At 37.4% G+C, this 23399-nt stretch overlaps 1 protein-coding gene across 1 annotated transcript in view; it reads right to left on the bottom strand.

Annotated features, from left to right (window-relative positions):
- Positions 1-23399, bottom strand: part of LOC138428861 (phospholipid-transporting ATPase ABCA3-like) — a 199605-nt gene that overhangs the window by 89195 nt on the left and 87011 nt on the right. The window contains exons 9-13 of the mRNA XM_069569794.1: positions 20072-20240; positions 19045-19336; positions 6593-6839; positions 6239-6443; positions 1633-1852 (exon numbers count right to left, since the gene is read on the bottom strand). Coding sequence (XP_069425895.1) covers positions 1633-1852; positions 6239-6443; positions 6593-6839; positions 19045-19336; positions 20072-20240 — 1133 coding nt within the window. The remainder of the gene's footprint in view (positions 1-1632; positions 1853-6238; positions 6444-6592; positions 6840-19044; positions 19337-20071; positions 20241-23399) is intronic.

The raw sequence follows: 23399 nt of genomic DNA, 5'->3' as shown, positions 1-23399 counted from the left end.
ATTGTTATTTTATGTAGGAGGGCAATTTGCCTTCCAGAATCCTCCATCCTTCTGGATGTGGCAGTCTCCACTGAATTTCTCATTGCCAAGTTCAATAGCCTCTTTGTCACATTTTCTTTTATTTTTCACTTTGAACCAATACTCTACCCTTCTCCACTGTATTTTCTGCCCTGGGCAGATTATCTGTGTCATATAAATCAAAGGACTTCTTTGCTCTCTGGCTCTTAGTTGGCCTAAGCAAGGCCCATAGCAAGTCCTGACTGGAGAGAGGAAGGTTTCACTAGTATATTCACTTTGTGAAAATTTATCAAGCTATACATTTATGGTCTCTGTACTTTTCTGAATGCAAGTTATATTTCAATAAAAAGTAAATATGAGAAATACATTCTTGAAGAGCTCTGTGCTTACAGTCCTCTGTAGGGTGAATATAATGATAGAGTATGTTGCAATAGGATGCGGTTCCCTGACACCTTTGGGAATAATGGAATTCTACAAAGTAGAAGTCAGGTGGCAGAACTTAACTATTACAAGCAAGGTAGGAACCATTACCACAATAAGTAACAGGGACAGTCCATAAAATCACACTCCAGGAGAAGAGTCTTCATTCTTAGAAACTGGAATTCATAAATCCCATATTAGCAGGGAGGGCTGAGTTGATTAATACAGTTCAAAATTTCATGCTTATAGAGAAATTCAACAAAGGGATATTCTAGATGCAAACAAAACAAATCTTATTGGTGATAGCCACCATGAGCAACAGCATGTCTTTAAATTTCATAACCAGAAAAGGGAGAACCTACTCTGATACTCTTAAAATCAGAGAAACTGGTTTAATGATGACTACATTTGTTGGCTATTTAATTGTTTCCTTCTGAAAAACACTCATTAGGCGGTTCAAGATTATGTGTTTCATTAAATTAGGAGGAGTTATACCATAGCCCACTCCAATACTCTTGCCTGGAAAATCACATGGAGAGGAGCCTGGTAGGCTGCAGTCCATGGGGTCGCTAAGAGTAGGACACGACTGAGTGACTTCACTTTCACTTTTCACTTTCATGCATTGGAGAAGGAAATGGCAACCCACTCCAGTGTTCTTGCCTGGAGAATCCCTGGGACGAGGGAGCCTGGTGGGCTGCCATCTATGGGGTTGCACAGAGTTGGACACGACTGAAGCGACTTAGCAGCAGCAGCATACCATAGCACCTTCCACTCTCCAGTCTCACCACCTTGCTCCAAAGTGCTCTTAAGATGTTAAAACTGAAGGATCAAGTCTCAAGAACATGATGTGTGGGGGGTGATCTTTCAAAGGACATAAAATTTGGCACAGGTGCACTATAATCTTTTAATCTTCTTTTATTTTTGTCATGAGGCTAGAATGATGCTGAATCCATCACCTTCAGAGGGCTTAGTGTCTCTCTCGTCCTCTTGCCCACTTTCTTTCCCTTCCCCTCTCTCTCAACCTCTGTTTCTCACATATATGTTCAATAAGTATTTGCTGACTCCAAAGAGCACAAGTTTTCAGATTCCTGGAAAGTAAGTGTTTAGTAATGAATATTTTTATCCTCCAGCTCTTTCATCATCATTTATTTAATGCATTTTCTGGAGAAAGGAAAAATTGTGTGAAGTCCTTACCATAGAATTTCATTATGATGTGAATGACGATACTGAAAACAGTTGAAAAGTAGTTAAAGAGGGTGAGCTTGATGTAGGCAGCAGTACTACTAGAAAACAGGAGGCTTCCGAGATACATGAGAGGAACAACAGACCAACCGTACAGCATAAAGATCATCACTGTGTCCAGAAAATGGAAATCTGTGACAAATGCATCCATTCCGCAGTACATGAACACTCCCTGAGACAGAGTGCAGAGGTAAAGAGCAAGGTGAAGGACACTGTGTAACAAGCTGCCAAGCCAGAAAACTTAGAAAACAGCAAGCACTGCTTTCATTAGTGCATAGATTCACTACTTAAATAATTTTACCCATTAAAAATAAGCCTGAGGTGAGCAATCTTTTTTTCAATAGAGGACTTTCATGAACAGAATGACTATATTTCCTTTTTTTTTTTCTTTTGGAAGAGCATCACTTTGTAGCACTCTCATGATTAAAATTAAAGTAACTGTGTCTACAGTAAGCCCAACTCTGAATTTTTCCAGAAAAAAAAGTGATCTAGTGCATAGATGATTTCTCTAAAGATTTTCTTGGGATGAAAACATGTGCATGTATGCACTCTCACCTTACCACATCACTCTGCTTGATGCCTTCCCTCCTCCCAAATTGTATGCAACTATTTTATATTGTCAAGTTAATCATGTTCCTATTATGGCTTGCAATTGTAATTAGCTTTTATTTTTTGTCTGGCTATTGATTGTGGAAACTGATAAACCTCTTTTACTATTGTAATTATGTAACTATTACTCACTTAATACCATTGTATGAATGGTCAACAGAAAAATAATAGAACTCTGTATCACCAAAACTAGGATCTACTAGAAAAACCTGTAATTACTTCTTAAAATCCAGATGCAAATCAAAATTATCTTAAAATTGTTTTGAAAAATAAAAATGCTCAGGTATTGCTTTTTTTCTCCAGAACTCCAGATATGTTTCTAATGAGCAGTCATATTTAAAACCAACTGGACTATATGATGATCTTTTACTTTTATCTAGTTTGTTTTACTTTCTCTATTTCATATTCAGTGCTCCCATTTCATTTAGTTTATGTCTCCAGTTTCTCCACCTCTTTTTTTTCTTTGATGTTCTTTTTCAGCCTTTATCAAGTGTAGTAGAAAAGCTGTTGTATATATATATATATATATAAACATGTATAACATATTACATTACAATCATAATATATAAATATATTAAAAAAAGATTTTCTCTGTGGCTGCTGTAGTATTATGCAGTCTCTTTGCATCACACCTCACATTTAGACTGTCTCCTTGACATCTATCTCAGGAACTCAAGGACATCCTCTTTCAATCAGTTCTCATTCCATTTGAGAATCAGTCAGGGAAGCATAAATTTAGAGTGGGCAGATTAGGAAGAAGGGAACCTCTAGAATTATTAAAGAAGATTATTTTCTAGTAACTTATAATCATTGGTAACTATAATTTCTCTAAAGATAGCAAGTTTGGCCCTTTTAAGCAATTACAAAATTATTTAGCAGGGCCACTAGTAAACAGAAAAAGTTAACTAAGAATAGCCACATTACAACACTGTGATGCTCTTGGAAGTAGTTTATACTTAAGCAATAATGTTTAAAGAAAATATATGAAGAGGATCAGCAATCTTGGGTGAAAACCAGCTTTAGCTATAGCTGGTTTTCCCCTAATCCAAGTAAGAGAAGTAAAAAGAGTATAGTCAGCAGGAAACCACAGGTAACCTACAAGCAGCTTCATTCCAAGGCTTATAATGTTTAGGGACATCTTAAATTAGAACTATTCCAAAGAAAATTTAAATTTCTACTTGGAAATATGAAGACATACCCTACTTTTAAATAGAATCTGACCCAACATAGTAAGAAAGAAAATTCTCCCCAAATTACTCTACATAAAAATAGCAACAGGATTTAAAAAAATTAGATAAGCTGATTTTACAGATTACATCTAAACAAACAAAACATATCAAGATAGCCAGGAAATTCTACAGAAGAAGGTTAAAGAGGGAAGTGAGGAAGGTCAATCCATAAAAATAATTAAATATATTATAAAACTGCCATAATTAAAACAGATTTGTAGTGGCATATTATAGACACATCATACAAAGGGAGAGTGAAAGTGAACGTCGCTCAGTTGTGTGTCTGACTCTTTGTGACCTGATGGATTATACAGCCCATGGAATTCTCCAGGCCAGAATACTGGAGAGGGTAGCCTTTCCCTTTTCCAGGGGGTCTTCCCAACCTAGGGATTGAACCCAGAACTCCTGCATTGCAGGCAGATTCTTTACCAGCTGAGCCACAAGGGAAGCCCTAAGATACTGAATATTGTTACATTATAGGATCTTGCCTCCTCTTGTTGGGTCCAAGGACAAATCTAGCTGGAGGCATTTTACAGAACCAGAGCAGAGTGAGGGAGTGTCTCATTTAAAACAACAAAGGGATAGCCAAGTCAGATAAATAAGCAAAGCTGAGAACCCATGGAGAACTCTATCTGAGAACGAAAAGGAATTTGGGAGGGGGAGAGCAAGACAGAAAGAGAAGAGAGAAAGAGAGAGAGAGAGAAACACACACACACACACACACACACACACACACACACACACACACAGAGAACAAGTACTACCAGGCAAAAAGGATACAGAAGATATAAAGTGAAGTATGGTGCTAAGACAGAGAGAACTACAAATATAAGAGTAGAAATAAGTTTAAAGTATGTTATTCAGGATGACTTTGAATATATAAATTACAATACACTGAAGTAAGGCTAACCAGGGTTCTGAAATTGTACTAGCTGGGTGAAATTGGGTAAGTAAATTAGATCTGTGAGTCTTAATTTCCTTGACTGCAAACATGGTGAATTAAATGTTGACTTGAATGTTTTTGAATGATATAACACACACACACACAAAACATATGGCAAATAACTTCTCATGAGCCATAAATGGCAATATTGCTATAAGTATTAATAATGGATGGTCTTATTTATAGATATATTAACCAGAAAATGACAGCTAGGTGTGCTAGTCAAGTTTAAAGAACCAGAGAAAGAATGGATCCTTGGCATGGAGATGAAAATATGCAGGGTTTTTTTCTTATTGATTTCAATACTGCATTGCATAGAGGGGAGATAGTAAAGAGATTGTGCTTAGATCAACTCCCCTATTCTTGTGGCAAAAGATGAGAATTGTGGTCCTCAAAAAGGATGGTGGTCTTCCCTAGTTATGCTAGTTGGCTAGTTAGCTGTGAGAAGAAACCGGCACTGAGAACACCAGCCAGAGTCTTGCACTGTGACAAGAAAGTGCTGCTCTGCTCTTTCAATTTTGGGGCATCGCTGTACACACTATTTTCTCACCACTACCATCTATGCCTCAACTGTTCTAGCCTCTGGTCCTTGCTGAGGAGCTGTTATACCTGGTGGGATGCACCTCTCCTTCATACCTAAGCCTAGGGCTCCAAACTGATCAAAAGTTTCTCCTTTTTCCTCAAAAAACTAATTTTACCTTTCCACGGTATATATAGTTTGAATTAGGACTTGTTAGCTCATCTTTTATAGTAGAATTAGCCACCTATTTTATATGTCCTTTGCTGAGCAGTGAACTATTTGAGGGCTGAGATATTGTCTTACTCATATTTAAGTACACCAAATCTCTTGTAGCCACTTGCTATGGTGGCTCAGATAGTAAACCATTTGCCTGCAGTGCAAGAGGCCCGGGTTCAGTCCTTGGTTAGGGAAGATCTCCTGGGGGAGAAAAGGGCAACCCACTCCAGTATCTTGTCTGCAGAATTCCATGGACAGGGGAGCCTAGTGAGCTACAGTCCATAGGGTCGGAAAGAGTCAGACACAACTGAGTGACTAACGCTTTCACTTTCTTTTATAACTTTTGTACATAAAAAAACCCTTACCTCCTTTACTCATGTGTCTATCCCTTTAGTAACTATACAACTTCACATCTACCTCACCTTCAGATATGCATACAAAGTAAAAGACATTGCCAAGTTCACTAATGAGAAAATCATTACCTTAAAGGACACTGTAACATCCTTACATGCTTGCTCTTTAGTTTCAATATCTAAAATTGGGTGTCTGAGTCAAAGTTAGTTTTGCTTTGCAGATCTAGCCATTTTGGATTTGCGGCATGAATGGGAGACTGTGAATAGTAACGGAAACCCTCGCTTAAGTCATGATTCTAAATTGTGTGCTACAGTCCAGTTTTACCAGAGAGCTCAGCATTGGGAATTAGTGGCAATGACTTATCTATATGATTAGTGAGGGACAAATTACAAGTAATAGCTCTTTTCCCTTCAGTTTTGGGCCCTGGGCATTATGCTGAGCAATTACACGGGAAGCCAATTCAAGAGAGACTTTTCAAAGAAAAGTATTTTTTTCCAATTGAAAGAACATAAGGTAGTACATTTCCACAATGAGGTTTTCACAATATATTATTCTCTGGCATAATAAGCCAAAGTAGTTTCAAATTTCTTTAAGTTTTATTTCAGGATACAATTAATTGAATAGAAATTTCCTATGGGAGACATAAAAAAAAAATTAAGCCTTTGTACAAATTCAGCTGACACTCACCAGTAGGAAGCAGCAGGTAATGAAGAAGTAGATGAGATCCCAGAGCAAAGCAGAGAGCCAGTAAGTCAGTAAATAGACTCCACTCACAAACTGGATGTGCTTTGCTTTGGTGGCTCTCTCAGTCACTGTCTGAAGGCAAAAACTACCAATCACAACAGCCAGGCCAAAAGCCAAACATAATACTACTTGTGATCCATTTGTAGGCCTATGGAAAATGAAATAAAAGATGGAATAAATAAAGAAATAAAAGTATAACATGCTAATTTCAGTAGTTATTTTCAAATATACATTGCCACTTAACAAGGCTATATATCAAGGCTCAATTCCAGTAAAAGGAAAGTCAATCATACATACACTATGTTAGAACCATAATGAGGGAGAGGTTGAGGCTTGTTGGAGACTTTAATGGAAGCATTGGGGCCAGAAAGTAACATGAAAAGAACATTGTCGAACACCGCTAGGGATGTTGCAGCTGAATGGTATGCCTCATTATTGAAAAGAATAGTAAATACTGTATTGTTTTTCTCAACCTCAATGGAAAATGCCGCCAGGGAGAAGTCACGATACTCTTTACTTTCCTTTATGTATTTTATTACATTACCTAGAATAAATAAAGAAATTGATTAGTCAGTATGTGATAAGTCACCTACTACTTATGTCAAAGTGGAAAGACCAAAATTTTTTCCCATTGTCTCTTCCCTTTCCAATTCCTACAATGACTACTTCAAATCTCAAGAATTCTGCACTTCAGTAATCCCTACTATAAGTTTACAACTTGAAAAAACAGTAAACTACTAGGAATTTCTTGCTCTATTTTTGTCTAAAATAAGCATAGTTTTTTTTTTTTTCAAAATTGTTTTGGTTCTTCTAGGTCATTTACATTTCCTCATACATTTGAGGATTGACTTGTCCATTTCAGCAAAAAAGTCTGCTGAAATTTTGATAGGAACTGCATTGACTGTATAGATCCATTTGGGGAAATTTTCTGTCTTAATGATATTCAGTATTCCAATCCATGATATGGAATATCTCTTCATGTATCTAGAGCTTTAATTTTCCTCAGAAGTATTTATAACTTTCGGTGTACAAGTCTTGCACCTCTTCTTACATTTATTTGTATGTACATTATTCTTTTTGATGCTGTTAAGTGAGTTTTGGTAATGTGTGTCCTCACCCCACCCCTTTAATCTTTCATCTAAGTTAGATTTAAAAAATTCCAGTCTGAAAAACCTCTGCCTTCTGATTGGATTGTTTAATGCATTTATATTTAATATAATTACTGATATTCTAGTATTTATAACTGACATTTTGCTTTGTGTTTTCTATATGTCTTATCTCCTTTTTGTTCTTCTATTGTGCAAGTATGCATTTTGTGTTAAATCTATATTTTATAGTGTACCAATTGTTGGTATCAATAATATACGGACCATTGTCAGCAAAGTGATGTCACTGCTTTTTAATATGCTGTCTAGGTTTATCATAGCTTTCCTTCCAAGGAGCAAACGTCTTTTAATTTCAAGGCTGCAGTCACCATCCACAGTGACTTTGGAACCTAAGAAAATAAAATATGTCACTGCTTTCACTTTTTCTGTTTTTTGTTTTACTATTTCACTTTTCCTATTTGCCATGAAGTGATGAGAGAGATGCCATGATCATATTTTTTTGAATGTTGAATTCAAGCCAGTTTTTTTCATTCTCCTCTTTTACCCTCTTCAAGATGTTCTTTAGCACCTCTCAATTTCTACCATTAGAGTGGTATCATCTACATATCTGAGGTTGTTGATATTTCTCCTAGCAATCCTGATTCCAGCTTGTGATTCAGCCAGCTTGGCATTTCACATGGTGTATTCTGTATAGAAGAAAATAAGCAGGGTGACAATATACAGCCCTAATGTACTCCCTTCCCAGTGTGAACCAGTCAGTTGTTCTATCTCCGGTTCTAACTGTTACTTCTTGACCTGCATACAGGTTTCTTAGGAGACAGGTAAGGTGGTCTGGTACTCCAGTCTCTTTAAGAATTTTCCAAAGTTTGTTGTGATCCACAGTCAAAGGCTTTAGCATAGTCAATGAACCAGAAGTAGATGTTTTTCTGGAATTCCCTTGCTTTCTCTCTGATCAAACGAATGTTGGCAACTTGGTCTCTGGTTCCTCTGCCATTTCTAAACCCAGCTTGTTCACCTGAAAGTTCTTGGTTCATGTACTGCTGAAGCCTAGCTTAAAGCATTACCTAGCTTTGAGGATTACCTTGGTCTCATGTGAGATGAGTGCAATTTTGTGGTAGTTTGAACATTCTTTGACATTGTTCTTTGGGATTGGAATGAAAGCTGATGGTTTCCAGTCCTGTGGCCACTGCTGATTTTTCTAAATTTGCTGACATATTGAGTGTAGTGTTTCAACCGCATCATCTTTTAGGATTTGAAATAGCTCAGCTGGAATTCCATCACCTCCACTAACTTTGTTTGTAGTAATTCTTCCTAAGGCCACTTGACTTCACACTCCAAGATATCTGGCTCTAGGGGAGTGACCACACCATCGTGGTTATCTGGGTCATTAAGATCTTTTTTATATAGTTCTTTTGTGTATTCTTGTCACCTCTTTTTAGTCTCTTCTGCTTCTGTTCTATTCTTACCATTTCTGTCCTTTATCATGACCATCTTTGCATGAAATATTCCCTTGATATCTCCAATTTTCTTGAAGAGATCAATAGTCTTTTCCATTCTGTTGTTTTCCTTTATTTCTTTGCATTGTTCATATAAGAAAACCTTTTTATCTCTCCTTGCTATTCTCTGGAACTCTTCATTCAGTTATTTTTCCCATTCTCCCTTGCCTTTCACTTCTCTTCTTTCCTTTCCTCAGCTATTTGTAAAGCCTCCTCAATCAACCACTTTGACTTCTTGCATTTCTTTTCCTTTGGGATGGTTTTGATCACTGCCTCATGTACAATGTTATGAACCTCCAGCCATAGTTCTTTAGGCACTCTGTCTACCAGGTCTAATCCCTTAAATCAAATTCATCACCTTCAGTGTGTAATCACAATGGATTTGATTTAGGTCATACCCAAATGACTTGGTGGTTTTTCCTACCTTCTTCAATTTAAGTCTGAATTTTGCAGTAAGAAGCTCATGGTCTGAGCCACAGTCAGCTCTAGGTCTTATTGCTGACTGTACAGAGCACCTCCTACTTCCAGTGCAATATGTTGTTTAGTGGTGTTTGGTTTTGAGCCATCTGAAAAGAATATAAAAATTTAAGTAGTCTTTTTATTATTTTTTGCCAACTCAACACTCTACTTCTAATATTCATCCATGCTGTTTTGGGTAAATTTTACATTTTTATTTATTACTATATGATATGTCATCATGTGAATATATCCAAATTTAAAAATTTTCTTTTTAATGACCTTTTTTTAGTTAATATTATTTTCCTCCTTTGCTTTCAAGATTTCCTTTTTGACTTTTATCTGTTAAATTATGTTGTGTTAGGTGTGATTTTTCAGTTTACCATACTTAGAATTCATTAAACTTCTTGTAGGTGAAGATTAATGTTTTCCATTATATTGGGGAAGTCTTCAGTCATTATTTCCTCAAATACTTTTCTGCCTTTTTATCAATCTCTTTGCCTCCTGGTTCTCCCATTATACCTGTGTTGGCATGCTTGATGTTGTTCCATGTATCAGAAGCTGTTCCTTCCCATCTTTCTGTTTCACTGATCAGATAATCTTTATTAACTATCTTCAATTTAGCAATTCATTTTTCTGCTAATTCAAATCGATCATTGGGTCCCTCTGGTGAAATTTTCATTTCAGTTATGTTTTCCAACTACAGAATTTCCATTTGAAATTTTTATTTATATTTCTTCATTAAAATTCTCTTCTCGGAGAGATGAAGTTGCCATACATTCCTTTATTTTTTAAACATATTTCCTTTAGTATGTCAAAAATATTTGTAATAGCTGATTTATAGTCTTGATGCTTTCAAAATGTGGTCCTGGAGAAGACTCTTGGGAATCCCGCGGACAGCAAGATCAAAACAGTCAGTTGTAATGGAAATCAACTCTGAATATTCATTGGGAGGACTAATGCTGAAGCTCAAGCTCCAATATGTCAGCCACCTCATGTGACAGCTGACTCTTTGGAACAGACCCTGATACTGGGAAAGACTGAGGGCAGGAGAAGAAGGCGATGACAGAGGATAGGATGGTTGGATGGCATCATCAATTCAATGGACATGAGCAAACTCTTGGAGATAGTAAGTGTCAGGGAAGCCTGGTGTGCTGCAGTCCATGGGGTCACAAAGAGTTAGACATGACTGACTGCACAACAAATAGTCTCTGTATACTAAGTTCAACATTTGCCTTTCCTCAAGTGCATTTTCTACTGGCTTTCTTTCCCCCAGCATATGGGTAACACTCTTCTGTTTCTCTCTATTTTAGTTTTCTGGGACTGTCAAAATAAAGTACCATAGCCTGGGTGACTTAGAATAGTGTTTTTTCATAGTTCTAGAGGCTATTTCCAAGATCAAGGTGTTGGCAGGGTGAGTTTCTTCTGCAATCTCTCCCTGGGGGTCATAAATGGCGTTCTTGTCCTTGTGCTTTCACATGGTCTTTCCTCTATGTATGTATATCCGTGTCCTTATTGGTTCACAGCCTTTGGCTAAAATTGAGTTTAATTTCAGCCTCTTAACAGGAGACCAATCACTGGATAAAGGTCTGCTCTAATAATCTCACTTTAATTACTTCTTTTTTTTCTTTAATATATATATATATTTAATTGAAGTTTAGTTGATTTACAATGTTTTGGATTCACAGCAAAATGATTCAGTTGTACATATACACATATATTATTTTTCATATTATTTTTCATTATAGGTTATTACAAGATATTGACTACAGTTGCTTGTGCTATACAGTAAACATTCCTTGCTTGTTGTGTATCTATTTTTTTTTTTAATTAGAAATCTACCTTTCTATTCATAGTAAGGCAAACAAGTAGAATCAAAATGTTAAATATTTTAGCTAGGCAGAAATTAATATTTTATAAAATACATATATTATATATACTATATATATGTGTATATATATGTGTATATATATACACATATGTGTATATATATATATATACATATTGGAGAAGGCAATGGCATCCCACTCTGGCACTCTTGCCTGGAAACTCCCATGGGTGTGTGTGTGTGTGTGTATGTGTGTGTGTGTGTTACAAGAATGCAAAAGCTTTTCTACTATGCTTGATAAAGGCATAAGAAAGGGCATCAAAAAAAGAGATAAGAGATCAAGAAATTGGAAAACATAAATGAAATGAAATGGGAGCACTGAATATGAAATAGAAAAAGTGGAACAAACTAGATGAAAATAAAAGATAATCATATAGTCCAGTTTTTGCTATACATAGCTGCTCATTAGAAACACATCAGGATCTTTGGAGACAAAAGCAATATCTGGACATTTGTATTTTTCAAAAAATTCCAAGGTAATTCTGCTGTGCATCTGGATTTTAAAAAGTGATTACAGGTTTTTCTATTACAGTTTTTTTTTTGGTGATATACAATTCTATTTTTTTTTATTGACCAATCATGATACAATTGTATTAAGTAAATAATATTAATAGTGACATAATCACAATAATAAAAGATATTTATCAGCTTTCACAATCAATAGCCAGACCAAAAAAATAAAAGATAATTATATTGCAAGCCATAATGGGAACATGATTAACCTAATGATATAGAATAATTACATACAATTTGGGGGTTAAGTAGAGTGATGTGGTATGTGCTAAGCTGCTTCAAATGTGTCCAACTCTTGGCAAGCCCATGGACTGCAGCCCACCAAGCTCCTCTGTCCATGGGATTCTCCAGACAAGAACACTGGAGTGGGTTGCCATTTCCTACTCCAGGGGATCTTCCTGATCCAGGGATCAAATCCATGTCTCTTATGCCTCCTGCAGTGGCAGGTGGGTTCTTTACAACTAGCATGACATTGGAAGTCCTAATTATCGATAAGTATCATCCTACTACACTTTTCTTAATTGTTTTGAGTTTATTTTGTGTAAGTTTTTTCCTTCTCTTGTGTTTTCTGCCTAGAGAAGTTCCTTTAGCATTTGCTGTAAAACAGGCTTGGTGACGCTGAATTCTTCTAACTTTTGCTTGTCTGGAAAGCTTTTGATTTCTCCATCAAATCTGAACAAGAGTTTTGCTGGGTAGAATATTGTTGGTTGTAGCTTCTTCACTTTCATCACTTTAATATATGTCATTCAATTTGGCTTATAGAGATTCTGTTGAGAAATCAGCTATTAACCTGATGGGAGTTCCATTGTATGCTATTTATCGTTTTTCCCTTATTGCTTTTAATATATTATCTTTGTATTTATATTTTGTCAGTTTGACTACTATGTGTCAGTGTTTCCCTCCATGGTTTTATCTTGCCTGGGACTCTCTGCATTTTCTGGACTTGGTTAACTATTTCCTTTCCCATGTTAGGGAAGTGTTCAGCTACTATGCCTTCAAATATTTTCTCAAGTCCTTTCTCTCTCTCTTCTTTTGGGATCCCCATAATGTAATTGTTGGTGCATTTAATGTTGTCCCAGTCATCTCATAAGCTGTTTCATTTCTTTTCCTTTTTTTCCCCCTTTATTTGTTCCATGGCAGTGTTTTCCACCATTTTGTCCTCCAGGTCACTTCATTCATCTGCCTCAGTTATTTTGCTGTTGATTCCTTCTAGTGTATTGTTCATCTCTGTTTGTTTGTTCTTTAGTTCTTGAAGGTCTTTGGTAAACATTTCTTGCATCTTCTCCATTCTGTTTCTGAGATCCTGGATCATCTTCACTATCATGATTCTGAATTCTTTTCCTGTAAGGTTGCTTATCTCTACTTCATTTAATTGTTGTTCTGGGGTTTTATCTTATCCCTTCACCTGGGACATAACTCTCTGCTTTTTCATCCTGATTAACCTTCTGTAATGTGGTTTTTGTTCTAACACTGTGGAATTGTGGTTCTTTTGGCTTCTTCTGTCTGCCCTTTGGTGGATGAGGCTAAGAGGGTTGTGTAAGCTTCTTGATGGGAGAGACTGGTGGTAGGAAAAACTGGGTGTTGCTCTGGTGGGTGTTTCTCAATAAAGCTTTAACACAATTATCTGCTGATGGGTGTGGTTGTATTCCCTTTCTGTTTGTTGTTTGACCTGGGGCGACCCAGCCCTGGGGTCTATGGGCTCTATGGTAGGGTTAATGGTGATCTCCAGGAGTTCTTATACCAAGCAGGACCTTAAAGGACTGCTGTTGCCAATGCCTCCATCCTTGTGGTGAGCACTTACTGACCCATGCCTCCACAGGAGAACCTCCAACACTAGCAGGTAGGTCTGGGTCAGTCTCCTGTGGGGTCACTGCTCCTTTCCCCTGTGTCTTGGTTACAGCAAGATTGTTTTTTCCCTCCAAGAGTGAAGTCTCTATTTCTTCCAGTTGTGTGGAAATCCTATAACTAAATTCTTCTGGCCTTCAAGGTCAAATTCTCTGTTGATTCCCAGTTCCTTTGTCAGATTCCCAGGTTGTGGAGGCTGATGTGGGGCTCAGAACCTTTGCAACAGTGGGAAAGTTTTTGGGGGATTGTTCTCCAGTTTGTGGGTCACCCACCTGGCAGGTATGGGATTTGATTTTATTGTGATTGTGCCCCTCCTACTATCTTGTGGCTTCTTGTCTTTGGACATGGATGACTTTTTCTGGTGGTTCCCATGCCCTCCTGTCAATGATTGTTCAACAACTAGTTGTGATTCTGGTCCTCTTAAAGGAGGAGATGAGTTCACATCCTTATACTCTGCAGTCTTGAACCAGAAGCCCACCTTTTTCTCAATCTCCCTGTTTTTAGAGGAGCCCCTTACTTCCTCCCACATCTATGCCTGGCATCCCTGAATCCAGAGTTCCTCTGATTCTATGGTTCTAACCTCATCTGCACATTGGAACCACTCTTGAAGACTTTTAAATTAATTACTTTTTAAAAGATCTAATATCCAAATATAGTCACATTTTGAGATATTGAAGGTAGGGCTTAGCATATGAATTTTGAAGGGACACAATTCAGCCCATTACTTTTTCTCTTCTCATTCTGTTGTTGTTGAAAACTGGGCATATAGGATAGTGTATCAATTCTGGTATCTGAACTTCCCTGTGTATTGTTACTGTTAATTTTGTTGTTGTTGCTGCTACTCATTTACTTAATGACTTCTGTGGACAGTTCTGTAGATTCAGTATTCTCTACAGTATGCAGCCACTTATTTCTCTGATGAACTTAAAAAAAAATTCTGGCCTTTAAGCCTGGCTTCTAGGGGTCAGTCTTAAATCAATATAATTTAGCAATTAGCTAAAAGATTCTTTTAAATGTCTAGAGCCAGTAAGTCTACCACCCTTGGCCAAGGAGATCTTTGAACAAAGGCACACCTTCAAACTTCAGGCAGCTTACAACTCAGCCTCAACTTTCACTGCTTGCCTGTGTAGGGCCTCAACATCAACTAGAAGTAAGTGACTGGATTCTTCTCATTTCCTAGGTTATTTCTGGCCATGCATACTACCATTCTGAGCTTTCTAGGTCTGCAGGAATATCAGGACTTTAAAGTCCACTGTGGTCATCTAGCTCTCCAGGTATTCCTTTAAAATTGCTTTCTGGGTAAGCTCTTATTTGGCCCAACTGAAAGCACAGCCTTAGCTACCTGTGGTGCTATTACCAGCGGATTTCTATTGCTTTAAATAATTCCCTGGAGTTAGGGATTTTCCTAAAGAGTTGAGCCCTAATTTAAATTCAATAAGAATAATGCCTTGGGAATATAGTTTTTCAAAGAGCTTCTATTTCAGTCAAAGTCGTGACAATCCTTATAAATGGGACTTTTAACAGGGCTCTGAAGAGATCAGTTCTTTCCATCAACTGTGAGGTTCCGGCTTTCATGGATACCACACCACTGAGGGGAGGGAGACCCATAGGAACTGTTGTTATTCAGTCACTAAGTTCTGTCCGACCCTTTGCAACCCCATGAACTGCAGCATGCCAGGATTTCCTGTCCTTCATTTTCTTCTAGAGTTTGCTCAAACTCATGCCCATTGAGTGAATGATGCCATCCAAGCATCTTATCGTCTGTTGCCCTCATCTCCTCTTACCCTCAGTCTTTCCCAGCATAAGGGTCTTTCCCAGTGAGTTGGCTCTTCACATTAGGTGGCCAAAGTATTGGAGCTTCAGCTTCAACATCAGTCCTTCCAATGAATATTCAGGGTTGATTTCTTTTAGGACTGACTGGTTTGATCTCCTTGCTGCTGTCTAATGGACTCTCAAGAGGCTTCTCCAGCACCATAGTTTGAAAGCATCAATTCTTCAGTGCTCAATCTTCTTAGTGGTCTAAATTCTTATATCAGTACATAACTGCTAGAAAACCCATAGCTAGGAATAGTTAAAATGCTACAGATTTTACTATTATTTTTTTAATAGAGATTCAGTAGTTTTAAAAATAGACACTTTTTAGCTTGTTCTGTGCTTTTGCTTAATTTCCAATATTGTAAGTTGGTTGATTTTTAAGAATTATTTTCTAAGTATTTCTGTTGCTTTTGTGGAAGAGTGGACCATTCAATCATACAAAGAATTCAAAATTCTCCATCCACTAGGTTTTGGCCTAATTTATGGGCTTCCCAGGTGGTCCTGTGGTAAAAAAAGATTTCCTGTCAATGTAGGAGATGCAAGAGGTGCAGGTTTGTGTTAGGGTTAACAAGGGACTATAGTATATTGTTTAAAAATGGCCCATTATGGTTACCTGACAAACAAGGGATGAAGTCACAGTGGCCACATTGCCCTGTGGCATCCTGTTTTTTCCTTAAAGTGATATCCTGTTTTTCCCTGCTGGTGCCAGTTTCTCAAGACTACGTGACCACCTGACCACGAGACCTCTCTGCATGATCACAAGACCCCAGCTTTGTGCTAAAGATAAACAAAGGCCCCCTCCCTTCAGGGCACAATTTCCCATTGATAAGGTATAAGAAGGGTTGGCTGTAAAGGGAGAACACTGGTTTCTCTCTAAAGCCAGTAACTTGCTTTCTTCCTATTATAAATCTTTCTCTGCCTGACTGCCCAGCTCATTCTCTTTTTCTCCACACTCGGCTTACGGTTTGATCTCTGGGCTGGGAATATTCCCTGGAATAAGAAATGGTAACGCACTATAGTGTTCTTGCCTGGAAAATTCCATGGACACAGGAGCCTGGTGCACTACAGTCCATGGGGTCACAAAGAATTGGACATGACTGAGCACACATGCTTTACACATAAATGGACCAAAAAAAAAAAAAAAGCTACATAAAAGGGTTGCTTTTAGCATTTAGAAACATAATGCAGAAAAATTGTTCAGTATATTCACAGTTCTGACCAAAAGTAAACATTGAACAAATGAGTACAGCTATTTGTACTATCTTCAAAATAGTAGTTCTGAAAAATCAATCTATTAAGTCTTCAGCCATCTGTTTTTAGAAAGATCAATATTGTAAAGGAGCACCTTCAGATCTTGGAACTATTTTACCCTGTGAGAGCTTAGAGAAGCATTTTTATATCCTGCTCAGAATATAGATTTGTATGCTAAATTTCACAACAACATAGTATTTTGGCTCTTTTACTCATCCTTTGAAAGGTGATACAATTAGCTGAAAGACCAATAGCCAGAATGGTTCCATTAATTATCAACTTACATCATGAGAAACGCTGGACTGGAAGAAACACAAGCTGGAATCAAGATTGCCAGGAGAAATATCAATAACCTCAGATATGCAGATGACACCACCCTTATGGCAGAAAGTGAAGAGGAACTCAAAAGCCTCTTGATGAAAGTGAAAGAGGAGAGTGAAAAACTTGGCTTAAAGCTCAGCATTCAGAAAATGAAGATCATGGCATCCGGTCCCATCACTTCATGGGAAATAGACAGGGAAACAGTGGAAACAGTGTCAGACTTTATTTTTTTGGGCTCCAAAATCACTGCAGATGGTGATTGCAGCCATGAAATTAAAAGACCCTTACTCCTTGGAAGGAAAGTTATGACCAACCTAGATAGCATATTCAAAAGTAGAGACATTACTTTGCCGACTAAGGTTCATCTAGTCAAGGCTATGGTTTTTCCTGTGGTCACGTATGGATGTGAGAGTTGGACTGTGAAGAAGGCTGAGCGCCGAAGAATTGATGCTTTTGAATTGTGGTGTCGGAGAAGACTCTTGAGAGTCCCTTGGACTGCAAGGAGATTCAACCAGTCCATTCTGAAGGAGATGAGCCCTGGGATTTCTTTGGAAGGAATGATGCTAAAGCTAAACTCTAGTACTTTGGCCACTTCATGCAAAGAGTTGACTCATTGGAAAAGACTCTGATGCTGGGAGGGATTGGGGGCAGGAAGTGAAGGGGACGGCAGAGGATGAGATGGTTGGATGGCATCACTGACTCGATGGACATGAGTCTGAGTGAACTCCAGGAGTTGGTGATGGACCGGGAGGCCTGGCGTGCTGTGTTTCATGGGGTCGCAAAGAGTCGGACACGACTGAGTGACTGAACTGAACTGAACTTTGTGCCCAGCTGCCGTAAAGTGTACATTTTTGATCTTTGATTTAGCTGCCTCTAAGACACCACCCTTATGGCAGAAAGTGAAGAGGAACTAAAAAGCCTCTTGATGAAAGTGAAAGAGGAGAGTGAAAAAATTGGCTTAAAGCTCAACATTCAGAAAACGATCATGTCATCTGGTCCAGTCACTTCATGGGAAATAGATGGGGAAACAGTGGAAACAGTGTCAGACTTTATTTTGGGGGGCTCCAAAATCGCTGCAGATGGTGATTGCAGCCATGAAATTAAAAGACGCTTACTCCTTGGAATGAAAGTTATGACCAACCTAGATAGCATACATCAATCAGATAATAGAGATCTATACAAGCTGAATATATCAAAATATATGTGTATGGTTAATGAAGTAATCTTTTCTTCCACTAGAGACCTAAAATATCTCTTGTCCATATTTTATTGGCACACTGCATTAGTAACTTCCAGTTTTACAGAATGTCATGCTGATACAGCTTAAAAGATGGATTAAATATAACTTGACTTTATAAAGAATTCTGTGGCTAACTCTGGTATAAATTGAGCATGAAATGAATTTATTACTGCAAAGCATATAAATAAAACCCATTATAAACTAGAAAAAAAAAAAAGCAGAGACATTACTTTGCCAACAAAGGTCCACCTAGTCAGGGCTATGGTTTTTCCAGTAGTCATGTATGGATGTGAGAGTTGGACTGTGAAGAAGGCTGAGTGCTGAAGAATTGATGCTTTTGAACTGTGGTGTTGGAGAAGACTCTTGAGAGTCCCTTGGACTGCAAGGAGATCCTACCAGTCCATCCTAAAGGAGATCAGTTCTGGGTGTTCATTGGAAGGACTGGTGCTAAAGCTGAAACTCTAATACTTTGGCCATCTGATGCAGAGTTGACTCATTGGAAAAGACCCTGATGCTGGGAGGGATTGGAGGCAGGAGGAGAAGGGGACGACAGAGTATGAGATGGCTGGATGGCATCAATGATTTGATGGAAAAGAGTTTGAGTAAACTCCGGGAGTTGGTGATGGAGGGAGGCCTGGCATGCTATGATTCATGGGGTTGCAGAGCCAGACATGACTGAGTGACTAAACTGAAGATACTGGTAGTTAGTAGGAAAAGAAAGAAATGGGTAGCTAGATAGCATAGTTAACTTCCTTCTTTGCAAGTGATACACATAGGTCTTCATATAGCAGCGGTCTCTTTTTTCCTACAGGTCTTACCTTGTACTTCCCGAAGTTCTTGATTCTTAAGCTTTAAAAAAATCTCAAGGTTCTTTATGAGATTTAGAGCCAAAACAGAATTCCCAGAAATTGAGTAAGGTACAATTGTTTGACCATATTGACTTAAGTCCATTTCTCTGGCAGGCATAATATAAAAGTTTAGAGTTGTTAAAAGGTAAGTAGTGACAAACAAAATTATTGATATATGTAGCAATGTCAACTTCCAACTGCGCCAATTGAATAGTGCTCTCTTTAAAAACATGGAATGAAATTGTTGGCGGTAAAGTGGAAACTAAAAAGAGGAGAAGAACATAGCATCAGAATTACTCGTGATCCAAGGAAGATATTCAAACTGAAATTCAATGCTCAAAATTTTTATAGCAAAAGATAAACACATATTATACAAATATATTCTTGAATTTAACCAAAGAAAACAAAATGGTATGGAAAATTTATTTGTATAAGGTAGTAAGGGAAAAGACAACATCTGGTTTCTTACCTAACTACACTGAAAGTCTTGTCAAGGTGATTTTATTCATTAATATATTTGTATTACTTCTGATTGGAAAAATTATATTTATTTATTTAATTTAACATCAAACCATAATCTTTCCATCTCTCTTTTTTAAGGGAAATATCCCCATAAAACTTGTATACAACTACTATCTTTTCCTTTATTTAGTATACTAACAATGGTTCATAGTGAGAAAATGCCCCTAATCTGATCAACTAATATCTTCTAAAAGTAACTCTTGGGCCTTGTTAGAACCAAATAAAGGGAAAATTTATTAGAAAATGAAGAGAACCTCTCAGTGATTCTGAGAAATAACTATGGTGAAAGTGACATAGCTGTGATCTTTATCTAAAACCCATTTCTCCTGAATCAGGAAACTAATGGAGTTGTGGTACAGACTGTTCCTTATCTCCTTGACTCTCCTACGGCCATACTCCAAACATCTTTTAAATTCAGGTAGTATATACACCCAAGCCAAATATACTAGTTTTACCTTTTAGTGAATATACTCACCCCAGTATTAAATTTAATGTTAGCAATTTCATTTAATCTGGGAATAACTGATCCTTCATAATTTCTGAACATGCTCCTACTCTTATTCTTGTTTTGTTCTCTTTGGCTTATCGAAAGAGAAGACTGAGTAGCTTGAATCTCCGTTTCAGAATCTGCCAGCTTATTGACCCTAAATACACATATATACACACAAAAAGCACAAAATATTTTACTTTGACTATACCTTCAATCTATTTTATTTGTCAAATAGCAAACAAATTTCCAAATTTGGAGGATTCCTTGATCTTTCTTACTGATTTTTAAGTATATTGTATAAAAGCAGTATGATAATGTGAAAGTGAAAGTATTAGTCACTCAGTCCTGTCCAATTCTATGTGACCCCATGGACAGTAGCCCTCTAGTCTCCTCTGTCCATGGGGTTTTCCAGGCAAGAATACTGGAGTGGGATTCCATTCCCTTCTTCAGGGGATCTTCCTCATCCAGGGATTGAACCCTGGTCTCCCACATTACAGGCAGATTCTTTACCATTTGAGCCACCAGGGAAGTCCAAGTATAATAATAATGGCTCTCAATAAACCAGTCAGAGGACTGATGCCAATTCATGGTAAAGTTTCTACCATTCTGTGGTAAGATGAGAAACACAATTATAACATATTGTGTTTCATTAAACGGAATTTATTCAAGTTAAAGCACTTATCTTAAATCAAAGATAATAACTCTCCTTTGGATGTTAAGGTGTTCTTTATGTTATAAAATGACAGGGACTTTGGATAGTAGGTTTTTTTTTTTTTAAATCCTTACATTTTCCATTTAGTGCCTATGTCCAAAGCTGTGTCTTTTGGTATGGATGCTTAAGAAGAATGAAAAAATATACACAAGTAATTATAACTTAAGGAAAAAAATTCTGTCATTTTTCTAAACTTTTTATTCTTCATATTTTATTTATTGGTAATAATTTCAATTAGGAAAACACTACAAAATATAAAAAAATGAAAGAAAAATAGTTCCAATACCTAGAGACAACCCTGATGAAAAATTCTTCCCCACACATAGACATACTCTCTTACAAGCATATGAATTGTTTTTAGTCTATTTACATGTAGTATAATTAGTGATATATTTGAGTTTATATCTAACATCTTGCCATTTACTTTCTATTTATCTTCTTTTTATTTTCCAATTTAAGTGTGATTGACAAGTGAAAATTATAAATATTAAAGGTACAGAATATGATTTTCAAAAAGTTTTTACTTGAGTATATTAGCTTTGTAGCTCAGCTTGTCAAGAATCTTCCTGCAATGAGGGAGACCTGGGTTTGATCCCTGGGGTTGGGAAGATTCCCCTAAAGAAGGGAAAGGCTACCTATTCCATTTTCTGGCCTAGAGAATTCCATGGACTATGTAGTTTATGGGGTTGCAAAGATTCAGACATAACTGAGTGACTTTCGCTTTCACTTTCTTAGTAGCTATACAATGTTGTGCTAGTTTCTACTGTATAGCAAAATGAATAGATTATACATATACATAAGTAGCAAAAGGCAAAATAGGCAAATTGTACTTCATGAAAATTAAAAACTTTCATGCATCAAAAGACAATATCCACAGAGTAAAAACACAACCTATAGTTTTAGTTCTTACATTTCGGTCTTCGATCCAGTTTGAATGGTGTTAAGTACGTTCTACAGTTTTCCACAAGTACAGAATGGTGACTATAATCAATAATTTTGTATTGTAAATTTGAAATGATGTAGAAAAGTAGATCTCAAGTGTTCTTACCAAAAAAGAAAATGGTAACTGTATGAGGTGATGGATATGTTAATTAGCTTTATTGTGGTTACTATTTCACAATGTATACACATATAAGAACATCATGTTCTATACTGTATAGCACAGGGAACTCTACTTAATGCACTGTGGTGACCTAGATGGAAGGAGGTCCAAAGGAGAGGGCTGCTACTGCTGCTAAGGCACTTCAGTCATGTCCAACTCTGTGCAACCCCATAGACAGAAGCCCACCAGGCTCCCCCGTCCCTGGGATTCTCCAGGCAAGAACACTGGAGTGGGTTGCCATTTCCTTTCCAATGCATGAAAGTGAAAAGTGAAAGGGAAGTCGCTCAGTTGTGTCCGACTCTTAGCAACCCCATGGACTGCATCCTACCAGGCTCCTCCATCCATGGGATTTTCCAGGCAAGAGTACTGGAGTGGGCTGCCATTGCCTTCTCCGAAAAGAGAGGGAGATATAGGTATTTGGACCCTTACTTAACACCATTCAAAATAGGTCAAAGACCAAAAACTATAAAACCCTTAGAAGAAAACATAGGACAAAAGACTCACAACATTGTATTTGCTAATGATTTCTTGTTTATGATACTAAAGGCATAAGTAACAAAAGACAAAATAAGCAAATTGTACTTCACAAAAATGAAAAACCTTCATGCATCAAAGACAATCTCCACAGAGTGAAAATGCAATTTATAGAAAAGGATAATGTATCTGCCAGTCATATGTCTAGTAAAGAATTAACGTCAAGAATATATTAGGGTGGTGCAAAAGTAATTGTGGTTTTGCATTGTTGAAATTTGCTGTTTGATATTAGAATACATTCTAAATAAATGTGGTTATGTTACACATCATTTTAATGCACATTTCTCACTATATGCTTTTTTGCTAATGACTTATTCCTTACTCTTTATTTTATATTTATTTTGGACTATGGAAGTGATGTTAGACAAAAAGTAAACTCAAGAGCTTTTTTAATTTGAGTTGAAAATGGGTCATAAAAGCAGCAGAGACAACTCACAACATCAACAGTGCATTTGACCCACTAACTGCTAATGAATGTACAGTGCAATTGTGGTCCAAGAAGTGTTGCAAAGGAGATGAGAGCCTTGAAGATGAGAAGCATAGTGGCCAGCCATCAGAAGTTGACAACAACAAATTGAGAGCCATCACTGAAGCTGATCCTCTTCAGTTCAGTTCAGTTGCTCAGTCGTGTCCGACTCTTTGCGGCCCCATGAATCGCAGCACGCCAGGCCTTCCTGTCTAACACCAACTCCCAGAGTTCACTCAGATTCACGTCCATTGAGTCTGTGATGCCATCCAGCCATCTCATCCTCTGTCGTCCCTTCTCCTCCTGCCCCCAATCCCTCCCGGCATCAATCTTTTCAAATGAGTCAACTCTTTGCATGAGGTGGCCAAAGTACTGGAGTTTCAACTTTAGGATCATTTCTTCCAAAGACATCCCAGGACTGATCTCCTTCAGAATGGACTGGGTGGATCTCTTTGTAGTCCAAGGGACTCTCAAGAGTCTTCTCCAACACCACAGTTCA

Source organism: Ovis canadensis, chromosome 24, assembly GCF_042477335.2.
Source record: "Ovis canadensis isolate MfBH-ARS-UI-01 breed Bighorn chromosome 24, ARS-UI_OviCan_v2, whole genome shotgun sequence".
Classification (NCBI taxonomy): domain Eukaryota; kingdom Metazoa; phylum Chordata; class Mammalia; order Artiodactyla; family Bovidae; genus Ovis; species Ovis canadensis.
Note: the sequence above shows the minus strand (reverse complement) of the source record. Positions and strands in the feature narration are given on the sequence as shown.